Source organism: Ovis aries, chromosome 11 (assembly GCF_016772045.2).
Source record: "Ovis aries strain OAR_USU_Benz2616 breed Rambouillet chromosome 11, ARS-UI_Ramb_v3.0, whole genome shotgun sequence".
Lineage (NCBI taxonomy): Eukaryota > Metazoa > Chordata > Mammalia > Artiodactyla > Bovidae > Ovis > Ovis aries.
Genome location: NC_056064.1, coordinates 28,199,895 through 28,212,162, shown reverse-complemented (window position 1 = coordinate 28,212,162; position 12,268 = coordinate 28,199,895). Strand labels below are relative to the sequence as shown.

The 12,268-nt window shown below is 49.3% G+C and overlaps 1 protein-coding gene across 11 annotated transcripts in view; it reads left to right on the top strand.

Moving 5' to 3' along the window:
- The window catches only part of PIK3R5 (phosphoinositide-3-kinase regulatory subunit 5), a 74,698-nt gene that overhangs the window by 39,085 nt on the left and 23,345 nt on the right, over window positions 1-12,268 (top strand). For 6 of the 11 annotated variants that reach the window (XM_042255656.2, XM_060395420.1, XM_027974901.2 and 3 more), the window contains 2 exons: window positions 8,327-8,442; window positions 10,593-10,693. In XM_042255656.2, coding sequence (XP_042111590.1) covers window positions 8,340-8,442; window positions 10,593-10,693 — 204 coding nt within the window. In that variant the 5' untranslated portion in view covers window positions 8,327-8,339. Of the gene's footprint in view, window positions 1-6,684; window positions 6,790-8,326; window positions 8,443-10,592; window positions 10,694-12,268 lie in introns of all 11 variants that reach the window. The other 5 variants (XM_042255653.2, XM_060395423.1, XM_042255652.1 and 2 more) reach the window with 1 other exon arrangement.

Here is a 12,268-nt window from a genome sequence, read left to right as displayed (position 1 = left end):
ATATATACACTATATGTATATACATTCTTTTTATATTCCTTTCCATTATGGCTTACCACAGAATATTGAATATAGTTCCCTGTGCTCTACAGTAGGACCTTCTTGTTTATCTAGTCTCTATATGATAGTTTGCATTACTGATCCCAAACTCCAATCCATCCCTCCCCTGCTCCACTTTCCTTCGGCAACCACAAATCTATTGTCTATTTCTGTGAGTCTGTCTCTGTTTCATTGACAAGTTCATATGTGTCATAGTTTACAGTCCACGTATAAGTGAGATGCCATATGGCATTTATTTGTCTTTCTCTTTCTGACTTCCTTCACTTGGTATGATAATCTATAGTTCCATCCATGTTACTGAAAATGGCATGATCTCATTCTTTTTTATGACTAAGCAGTATATATGAACCACATCTTCTTTATCCATTCATCTGTAGATGGACATTTAGGTTGCTTCCATGTCTTGGCTATTGTGAACAGCTCTGCTATGAACATAGGGGGTGCATGCATCCTTACCAGTGATAGTGTGGTCTGGATATATGCCCGTGAGAGGGATTGCTGGATCATACGAGATTTGCCACTATCTAACCTGAGCAAGTCCTTCATGGCTCAGAGCCCCCATTTTCTTGTCTGTGGAATGGGAGAGTTGCGCTAGATGGTCTGTAAGGTGCCTTTCTAGTCTCATGGTCTAGTGTATGATGCATGTGTGTGGTGGGGATGAGTATGAGTGTATTTGTAAAATAGGAAATGTTACTGTACATCAGAGTCATCCAGGGAGTGTTTTCTTAGCCTGATCTCAAAGCCACCGGGAGTTGAAATGTGTATACTGAGAAAGCACCCTGGTAGCTAATTGATCACATTTATTGAATGTTTATTATGTACCAGGCACTGTTCTAAATATTTTTCATTTATTAACCCATTATGCACACAACCTTGAGCTCTCCCAGACACTAACAACGCTGTCCTTTTAGGGGACACCAAATTGATGATAGAAACAAATGCATCAACATTTTATGGTAACATTTGGTCCTAGTGTTATCAAGATATTCCAGAATATATTAATGTTGTTGTTGTTCAATCACTAAGTAGTGTCTGACTCATTATGACCCCACAGACTATAGCACGCCAGGCTCCTTTGTTCTCCACTATCTCCCAGAGTTTGCTCAAATTCGCACCCACTGAGTTGGTGATGCTATCTAACTATCTCATCCTCTGCCACCCCCCTTTCCTCCTGCCCTCAGTCTTTCCAAACATCAGGGTCTTTCCCATGAATTAGCTCTTCACATCAGATGGCCAAAGTATTGGAGCTTCAGCTTCAGCATTGTATTAACTATTAAATACTAATTTTTCCTAATTGCCATCAAAATGAAAATACGGTTTAAGCATTCTTGCAGAAAGGCCTCAGAGACCCTCTAAAACCCCTAGAGATTCTCAACTCCAGTTTAGGAACATGAGGTTAGGGGATTTTGAGGCAGCCAGTTCTGCACTAGTCCACCCACAAATAATTAGGACCTGTGACTGTTCATTAAATCTAATCAAGTTCATGAAGGGCAGTGAAGCTTTGGATACCCACTTGGAAAGATATACAAAGGGTGTGTAAAGCCTATGTAACTATTAAAAAGCATTGTATAGACCCAGGTATACCCTTCACCAGGGCTTCCCAGATGGCTCAGTGGTAAAGAATCTTCCTGCCAAGGAGACGTGGGTTTGATCCCTGGGTCAAAAGGTCCCCTGGAGAAGGAAATGGCAACCCACTCCAGTATTCTTGCCTGGGAAATCTCATGGACAGAGTAGCCTGGCGGGCTACAGTCCATGGGGTCATAAACAGTTGGACACAATTTAGCAAATAAACAACAACAGCAACAACATACTCTTCACCAAGTTTCCCTTAATGTTAGCAGTTTATGTGACGTGGTGCAATTATCCAAACCAGGAAATGATAATGATCCAAATCCTTGAATTCTAGCCTAACATCCCCTTTCAGTTCCAGAATCGAGTCCAGGATCCCACATCACATTTAGCTTTTGCATCTCCTTAGTCTCCTCCAGTCTGTGACAGTTACTAAGTCCTGCCTTATATTTTATGACCTTGACTCTTTGGTGAATTATTTTATAGAATTTGTCTGCATTCGGTTCTTTGGTTTTGTTTGTTTGTTTTGGCCACACTATGAGGCATGTGAGATCTTACTACCCCAATTAGGGCTCGAACCTGTGCCCCCTTGCCTTGAAAGTGCAGACCCTTAGCCACTGGACCGCCAGGGAAGTCCCTACGTTTGGTTTTGAATGGTTACTCATGATTTGGTTTGTGTGGTTGGGAATTTTTGGCAAGAATCCCACAGAAGTGATGCTGTGTCTCTCTTAGTGACTCGAATCAGGATATGGGAAGATACGTGATGTTGAGGTGTGTTATTATTGGTGATATTAAATTTAGTCCTGAAGTTAAAGCAGGGCTGGATTTCTCTGTGACAGTATTTTTTCTTGTAATTGATCAGTTTATTGGGGAAAATACTCAAAAGACTCTGTACATATCTTGTTTTCGCTCAGATTGTCACTCACAGATTTTAGCATCTGTTGGTGGATCTTGCCTGTAATAGAACTGTGGTGTTGGTCTAACAGTCATTTTGTATTTCTCTCATTCCTGTCACATTTATTAACTGGAATTCTTTTTTTGTGAAGAAGACCTGTACTTTCTCTCTTCTCTTTATTGATTTTTTTTTTTTACTTTATGACATTAGTGTAGACTCATGGGTATTTATTTCATCCTGTGAATTATTAGCCAACACTTTGATTATTTAGTTGTTTGGACTATCCTGGCTTTGACCATTGGAAGCTCCTTTAAGTTGGCCTTTTAACATTCCCCATCAGTGGCTCAGTGGTAAAGAATCTGCCTGCCAATGCAGGAGCCACAGGAGATGCAAGTTCAATCCCTGGGTCAGGAAGATCCCCTGGAGGGGGAAATGGCAACCCACTCCAGTATTCTTGCCTAGAGAATCCCGTGGAGAGAGGAGCCTGGTGGGCTGCAGTCCATGGGGTCACAAAGAGTCAGACACGACTGAGCATGCACACATCTTTTTCTAAATATTGGCTTATTTTCTGGTTCTACAAGATGTACCAAGCCTCCAGATTTATCTTCTGTATTTCCTGCCCCAATCCTAAAATCAGCTGTTTGTCTAAGAAGCGTTGGTTCCTTTGATTGGAAAATGATATTTAGAAACCAAGGTCTGGGTGCTGGAGGTGCTTATCATTACTGGGAAGTCATTGTTTCTAGGCTCTCTCAACAGACAGAGCTAGAAAATATAGGTACACATATTAATTCATAGTCCACACAAATGGTTTTTTCACTTCTATTTGTATCCATCTGTTGTTGTTGCTCCAATACTTTGGCCACCTGATGTGAAGAGCCAACTCATTGGAAAAGACCCAGATGCTGGGAAAGATTGAGGGCAGGAGGAGAAAGGGATGACAGAGGACGAGATGGTTGGATGACATCACTGACTCAATGGACATGAGTTTGAGCAAGCTCTGGGAGATGGTGAAGGACAGAGAAGCTCGGCATGCTGCAGTCCATGGGGTCACAAAGAGTCAGACACGACTGAGCAACTGAACAGATACGTGTCTACCTGAGTAGACATTAAAACCCATGAGTTGATAGTGACTTCTCCAATTCCAGTCCTACACCAGAAGGTGGTTCATTCTAGACTTACCCCTTTCCTTATCTGTAACTTCTTTCTCTAACAGTAAGAAACTGGCTCTCATTATCTGTGATCTGTTTGCTAATTTGTTCGGTCCTAGTGTACAGGTGCTAGTGGTAAAGAATCCACCTGCAATGCAGGAATGCAAGAGACACAGGTTTGATCCCTGGATCGGGCATATCCCCTGGAGAAGGAAACAGCAACCCACCCCCGTATTGTTGCTTGGGAAATTCCATGGACAAAGCAGTGGGCTTCAGTAGTAGGAGGTGGGCTACAGTCCGTGGGGTCGTACAGGGTCAAACATGACTGAACATGCACACACCCAACATACACATGAAGGAGTTTCAGGATTTATAACCCACATCTCTGTAAGAAGCAAGTTTAGTAACCAGAACGCAGTATTCATATATGGTTCTTTTTGTCTTTAGCCTTACAGTATGCAGTGGTAGTACTGTTTTCCAGTTACTGAGGTTAGTTTCTGTATTCCCCATCCTTACAGTGTGGTTCTACTAATCATTTACTAGTACAGTTAAGGTAATTTGTTGTTTGGTTCCTACTTTTTCCCCCCACGCCTCCCCAGATCCTGGTTGATTTATTTCATTAAAAAAAATTGTTTTAATTTATTTATGTATTTGGCTGCACGGAGTCTTAGTTGCAGCATGTGGGATCTAGTTCCCTGACCACGGGTCAGACCTGGGCCCCCTGCGCTGGGAGCACAGAGTCTTAGCCACTGGACCAGCAGTGTCCTACTTATTTCATTTGGGATATGTAAAATATTGCGATGGTTCCAAGAGTTGAAGCCATATATGAAGGTGTCCTCAGAGAAGAGCTACTCCTCCGTACTCCCCATCCCATTCCCTTACCCCTTCTATCTCACCCCAGTCTCCTTGGTTTCTGGTATATCCTTCCTGTATTGGAAGTGAAATTTTTACAAATTAGTTCAAAGAAGAGATTCTGCCTTACAAAGAGACATGAGGAGACTGGTGGCACAGAAGGGAGATGAAGCCTCAGAGGACCGTAGGAAGGGGGAGAGGGAGGGGTGGCCCAGGACCAAAGCAGTGGGGTCAGCTCGGCACCACAGGCCTTGGTGTTTCTCATATGTCCACGTATGGGGCTAAGTCTTCAAAACACAGGCCTGGAATATTCCAGAACACAAAGGAAGCAGTGTGGAGTGTTGCCAGAGCCTGGAGGTCCATACTTCCCTCTCTAGGAGATGTAGACTCCACAATTCTGCCGTTTTCCACTAAATCCCTCAAGAAAAGAACCTTTCTTCCTGGCCGCATGTGGGGCTGGCTGCATCAGGAAACCAGGCCGACCCTGCCCATGAGGGGAGGTGCCTCCTGTCTTGCATCGTGGGGTCATGTCATCATGAGAAGAGGTGGCCTCACTCTGCCCTCCAGTGCCCGCTCCCCACACCCTTGAGCCTTCAGGCCTCACTGGCCTCACTGTCCTGCTCAGGTCCACAGTGAGGACTCATCCTTACTGGCTCAGAAGAGGAACTCGGAGGTGGAGGCAGGCCCTGTTGTTGAGTGTTTCAACACTACCCCGTTGAGGGTGAAAGAGGGGGGGCAATTCCCATTCCTGGCAGCAGCTGGAATTTCACAACTTGACCTCCTGGTAGTAAGGCGGCAGGGCTGGGGGCTGGGGGGTTGGGAGGGGGATGCCAGGGGAAGCCAGGCCTTGCCCACCAAGCCTTTGAGAAAAGTCATCATCCTAGGGAGGGAGAGGTACCCCCTCTTCCCCTTTCATCTCCACCCGAAAGCCACTGGAGTTCTGCTGACAAGTCACCAAAGGCGGCTGATGACTGACTCATCACAGAAGTAAGCATGCCAGAGGGCTGGGCTGCGAACCACAGTGTGCTGGGCTAACCCCCCGGGGCTGCCAGGATCCCCTGCCAGGCTCCCATCCCTCCCATCCCTCAGCTCCCAGGACCCAGCACCTCAAGGAGGTCCTGCCTCTGTGAAGAGCTGGGTCAAGCTCGAGATGGCCTCAGGGTACCAGGGAGACTGCCCAGTGCCCCGAGGATAAGGTCTTGATTGTCTCCGAACGAGCAGCCGAAGACATGGAGGCCTGGAGATGGGAAAGTCGCTCGGGGCCCAGAGACGGGGAGAAGCCTGGCCCCGTGGCACTGGACGGGGTGGTGGGGAGCAGCCTTCGGCGTCCGTGCATCCACTGTCAGCAGCCCAGGACACTGCTCTGAGGATGGGGCGGCGGCAGACATGATGTTGGCTGAGGATGTGCATTTGCGTCCTGCCTCTGCGTCAGATATGCTGGGACACCGGAGGGCACTCATTCCTGCCTCCTGACACAGCCAGATTGTCTGTTGCAGCAGGAATTGGACGGAGGGATCTTTAAACTTAGTTCACCGGGATGGCTCAGTGATAAAGAATCCACCTGCCAATGCAGGAGACACAGGTTTGATCCCAGATAGGGAAGGTCCCCTGGAGGAGGAAATGGCAACCCACTCCAGTATTTTTGCCTGGAGAATCCCATAGACGGAGGAGCCTGGCAGGCGACAGTCCATGGGGTCACAAAGAGTCAGACGTGACTGAGCGAAGGGAACGGGAACACAGCAGGTTCTGCCTTCGCTCTGAGCTTGAGAACACCTGGTCCCCTTGAGCCATCGTGGTCACCACTTGGTCCAGCCGAGGCTGTTGCTTCTGGGGGCCCTGGTCCTCTTCCTGGAGAAGGCAGGCCTGCAGTGGGCAGCTAATATAGACACATGTGGTGGGAATGGAGGTCTCCTAAAGCAAGATCATGTTAGTTAACTGAGTACACTCGCTGCGGTAGTTAACAAAAAAATTTTTTTTTCTCAACTGTATCTGACTGGGTCAAGGAACAGTCAGAGCCAGACTGTCTGGGTTGCCACCCCTAGCTGTGTGACCTTAGGGAAGTTGTTTAACCTCTCTGTGCTACAGAGTGCCCACGCTCCCTCTGGCTTCCCCCCAAAGTGTCCAGTCTTCAGCCTCTTACTGCTATGTTTCCCTCACCAGGCTGGAGGCCCTCCAAGTGAAGAATCCGCAAAATAGCTCCAGTCCAGCTTTTCATCCTAGTATCCTAGATTGAACCCGCGTCTCTTGCGTCTCCCGCATTGGCAGGTGAATTCTTTACCCCTAGAGCGGGGCCACTCTTAGTGCCTGGGGATTAGTAAATCCCTGGAGGAAAGAACGCACGCGCACTGCTTCCCGGGAGGCCCACCCCCATGCCATCCCAGGGACATCACTGAAGTGAGGTGATGCTGAGCCGCTCACAAAGGGCTTCTGTTTCCCTTGGTGTCTTGTTCCTTCCCAGCTAGGGAAGCGGGAGGGTTTGCCTGCTGGGCTTCTGTGAGCTGACCACAGGGTCCAGGCCAGGATGTCCTGTGTCTTTGCATGTCATTTGCATGGCTCAGCTCTGAGCTCTGTGCTTCTGCTTGTGGTTTCCGGGTCCATCCCCTATTCCACAGAGCTGGACAACTGCTTCCTCGGCTTCCCTCTGTGACCCGGCCTGACTGGCCAATTGTGGAGTCAGCCTGGACAGGGTGAATGCAGGGAAATTCCCTAGGAAAGAGGGATCACGGAAAAGACTGTAGCAGGAAAGCTTTCCTGTCTTGAAAGCTTGCTCAGTGCATCCACCCTGGTACTGAATTTCCCCAACAGCCCTGGAGGCTTAATACCTTGTCATACCCATTTTACAGCTAAGTAAACAGAAATACAGAGAAGTGAAAGACATTGCCTAGTGCATGGCTAGGAAATACTAGAGTGGAGATTTGAGTCCAAGTCTGTTGATGCCAAACACCAGGCTTATTCCTTGACAAGGTGACCTGTCACAGCTTCCCTGGGGGCCCAGGAGCCCATGCTTCAACGTGAAGCTGGCCCTGCTGCAGGCTTTCAGAATGTGGCCCTTGGCACCATTGCCCATCTGTTGCTAAAACCGCTTCTTAGATCTCCTCAGCAGCCCTCCAGCCTGAGCTCAGTACCCCTGTCCCTCGTCAGCAGGAAAGAGGAAGTGGTTCTCTGAAAGACTAAGCCAAGGAAGGTCTTTGAATAACTGGTAACTTTGCTAAGCCTCAGAGAAAGCAAAGAAAAACAGCCAAAGTGGAGGTGAGGGCAGGAATGGACTGGGTGCCGAGGGCCTGGGCACCTGAGCAGAGGGTATGGTGTGGTGGGCGTGGGGCGCCTGTGAAGGCAGAAGGCCCCTGACACACTGAGGGGGATCTCAGCGATGTGGTCATCAGGAACAGGCTCCCTGCCTGCCCGTCCCTGGAGGCTGGGGGACTCAAGCCTGGAAATTCAGAAGAAAGTCCCCCAAGTGATGCTGGTTTTTCCTTTGAGGTCCTCCTGCCCAGCAATGGGGCTGGCCATGTCCTGGGCACTCCCCGGGCTCTTGGAGACACTCACCCCTGCCTGTGGGGCCCACACATCTCCACTCCCCTCCTCCCCCGACCCCTCACTTCCCTAGCCTGTGCTGTCAGGTGGCCTGAGTGCCCTGTCTTGCCTCTCTGAGCAGCACTGCCAGGGGCTGTCCAGCCCCGGAGGCAGCCGACTGACGGCACAGGGCTGGGAGTGCCCTCTCTCTCCACTGGCTGCCCTGCTTGGCCATGTGCTTCTTGAGCCTGAGGGTCTCCAGACTGACCAGCGTCTGTCCCCCACGCAGGCGATGACTCAGGATGCAGCAAGGGGCCACGACATGCACGGAGGACCGCATCCAGCATGCCCTGGAGCGCTGCTTGCATGGGCTCAGCCTCAGCCGCCGCTCCACCTCCTGGTCAGGTAGGTTCCCAGGGAGCAGGGGAGGAGGCTCATTGAGGGGCTGCAGGGAACGCTGGGCCAGGCCCGGGCCAGCAGATTCCAGTTCCAACCCTGTCTGCGTGACTCGGACCTCACATAGGCAGGTGCTCAGCAGCAGGGCACCTGACAGAGAGTTGCCCTGGGTGAGGGGGCTGCCGTTTCTCCTCTCCCCCATGGTGTCTTCTTCATCCTCTTCGGGTGCTGGAAGCCTACCTCCCTAAGGTCTGCTTAGACACTCAGCTGCTGATTTCAAAAGAGCAGCTAAGACTCCATGAACAGCCCTCCCCAGAATTCTCCCATTTTACCTGATTTCTAGTTCTCTCCAGAGTCTCATCCTTCTCTTGCCCATAAAACAATGGAGAATCTTGGCAGACCTTCAGAAAGTAGGAGTTCTCCATGTCATGTGATCCCCAGGACAGAGAAACGGGGGTATCTATAGACTAGGGCAGTTGTGTCTCCAAGGCTGGTGCCTAACTCTAATATCTCCTTATGCTCTTAAAGATTTTCCCTATCTCACTTGTCTCCCTAACTACCCTATGAGATAGACATCCGTGTACCTTGAATACACCTGGTTCCTTCCTACCTCAGGACCTTTGCACTTGCTGCCTGGTATTTTTCCCTCAGAGCTCTGCAGATCTGGCTCCTTCTCATTCAAGCCTCAGCTCACACGCCACCTTCTCAGAGAAGCTTTCCTTGGCCTTTGGAGTTCAGCAGATCTGACTTACAGCTGGCTCTCATGGGCTGTAGGGACTTGTACAAGTCCCTTAGCCTCTCAGGGCTCAACTTCCTTGCCTGTAAAATGAGAATAATAATAGCAGGAACCACCTTCCCAATGGAGGTGATGTATGAAAAGCCTGCCAACTTATAGGTACAGTTTTTGTTGTTCAGTTGCTCAGTTGTGTCCTACTCTTTGCAACCCCATGGACTGCAGCACACCAGGCTTTCCTGTCTTTCACTATCTCCTGGAGCTTGCTGAAACTCACGTCTATTGAGTCAGTCATGCTATCTAACCATCTCATCCTCTGCTGACCCCCTTCTCCTCTTGCCTTCAGTCTTTCCCAGCATCAGGATCTTTTCCAGTGAGTTGGCTCTTTGCATCAGGTGGCCAAAGTATTGGAGCATCAGCATCAGTCCTTCCAATGAATATTCAGGATTGATCTCCTTTAGGATTGACTGGTTTGATCTCCTTGTTGTCTAAGGGACTCTCAAGAGTCTTCTCCAGCACCACAATTCAAAAGCATCAATTCTTTGGTGCTCAGCCTTCTTTATGTCCAACTCTCCCATCCGTACATGACTAAAGATACACAGTAGGTGCTCAATAAATGGCAGTTTTCTTCCTTCTGGCCTCCCACCCAGGTTTTAAGGAGACTAAGTTTACAGAATTGAGGGGCCATTGTTAAGTTAAAGAATGCAAAGATGTCCGACTTCGGCAAAAGTTACCAAAACCTGTGACCATAGGAATGCAGCGTCAGGGCCTTCAGAACTTTGGAGGGAGCTCAGACACAAGAGGGGGCCACTTGGCACCTGCATTGCTCTCATCCCCCTATCTCACACACACACATACACAGGCCTCCATGACCGCCTCTTTAACTTGGGGATTTACCCTTACTGACTGCAGGGAAGCAGATTGACAAACTAAGAAAAGTCTGGGGAAGTTACAGGGTGACAAAGTGCTAATTGTCACTTTTAAAACAAATGAATGGTGCTTCCCCTTCCCAGGCTCCACCACCTGGTAGTGTGGGGAGGTCCCATGGCTGTCACAGACTCAGCCTCGTGCCCTGGGATGCAGCTTGTGGGGCATCTGTCCTTGTTCCTCCAACTGTCTCTGCTCCTGTCCCCCTTCCCTGCATCTCAGAGGTTGTGGGCAGGCTGATCCTCTCTGGAGGGACAAGGAGCAGAGTCGTGGCCTGTTCCTTGGCCTCTAAGGGGGATCCCAGCCCCTCTGTGTCACTTGAACCTCCTGTCTCCTAGAAGAAGCTTACTATTATCTAGATGGGGCCTGATAGGGTCCAGTGTGTTGGTCTAGAATTTTCTGAGACTCTCCCATCAGAAGATAATGCCCCAGTGCAGCCCCAGGAATGCCCAATTCTCTCCAACCCTGAGCTGACACATGGCCTCTTCTCCCTTTCCAGCTGGGTTGTGTCTGAACTGCTGGAGCCTGCAAGAGCTGGTGAGCAGGGACCCGGGCCATTTCCTTATCCTCCTGGAGCAGATCCTGCAGAAGACCCGAGAGGTGAGGGCTCGGCTTGGCTTTGAAGGGTGGCACTGGGTCAGCCTTGTAGAGTCAAGAAATAGGTCCCCACAGGGCTTCCCTGGTAGCTCAGTGGTAAAGAGCCCGCCTGCCAAAGCAGGAGACATAAGAGACATGGATGGGTTCAGTGGCTGGGTCAGGAAGATCCCCTGGAGGAGGGAGTGGCAGCCCACACCAGTATTCTGGCCTGGAGAATCCAATGGACAGAGGAGTCTGGCAGGCTACAGTCCACAGGGTCGCACAGAGTTGGACACGACTGAAGCGACTTAGAATGCACGTTCTGAAGGTCAGTTCAAGGGTGCCTGGACTACCAGGGGGCTTGGAGGCACTGGAAGCCTGAGTTCTCTGCTTCAGCAGTGCTTGTGGATCTAAGTCCTCAGGAGAGGGACATCGTACTTTCACTACGAACGCGTGCTGTATGAGCCAGGGGCCCAAGTTGACGCTGCTTCTTAAGACAGACAGTGCTTTTATGTCACGGTGGTGCTAGTGGTAAAGAACTTGCCTGCCAGTGTAGGAGACATAAGAGACTCCAGTTCAATCCCTGGGTTGGGAAGATCTCCTGGAGAAGGAAATGGCAACCCACTCCAGTACTCTTGCCTAGAGAATTCTATGGACAGCGGAGCCTGGCAGGCTACAGTCTGGGTCACAAAGAGTTGGACATGACTGAAGTGACTTAGCCCCCCCGCTCCTTATAAATCAAAGGATTGACTACAAAGGAGAGAGGAATCTCTGCCAAATTCCTTTCCTTGAAAAGTCCCATGAGAACAAAAACACAAAAGTGAAAACTGATCTGATTGGAGAAGTAAACCGAGACCTCTAACTGTTCAATGTGCGTGCGTGCTCAGTTGCTCGCTCAGTTGTGTCCACCTCTTTGCAACCCCATGGACTGCAGCCTGCCAGGCTCCTCCTATCCATGGGGATTCTCCAGGCAAGAACACTGGAGTGGGTTGCATTTCTTCCTCCAGGGGATCTTCCCAACCCAGGGATTGAACCCACGTCTCCTACATTGCAGGTGGATTCTTTACCACTGAGCCACCAGGGAAGCCCAACAGTTCAATAAATAGGCTTTTATGACTTAAAGAAGAGTAGGTTTAAAGCTGGTTTGGGCTAGACTTCCAGAGCAGTCACAAGTCCCTACAGAGACTTGCTTTTTTGTAAGAGTTTTCTTTTTTAAGTTTTCCTTTCTAAGAAGAAAGAAACACATGACTACGTTAAAAAACACATGTCTTTCTCAGCTGGTTTTTTACCTGTAAGAGGAAAGTCTTGGTTCATCAAGACACCCACGGCCAGTTCTGCCACCACCATTTACCTGATGCTTTCCCTGGCCACAAGCAGACCAGCTTAGAATGGCTAAACCACCTCGAGGCTGCTCATCTTATGAACCCAAATATAAAGGAACAACCACTGTGTAGCAATAGGGGACAGTTTTGTATTGGGTTGACCAAAAAGTTCATGCGGGTTTTTACAGAAAATCCCCAGTGAACTTTTTAACTAACCCAATAGAAGGGGCCAGCTGAGCAGCAGATGTGCTGGACACATAGTCTCTTCAGGGTAAAA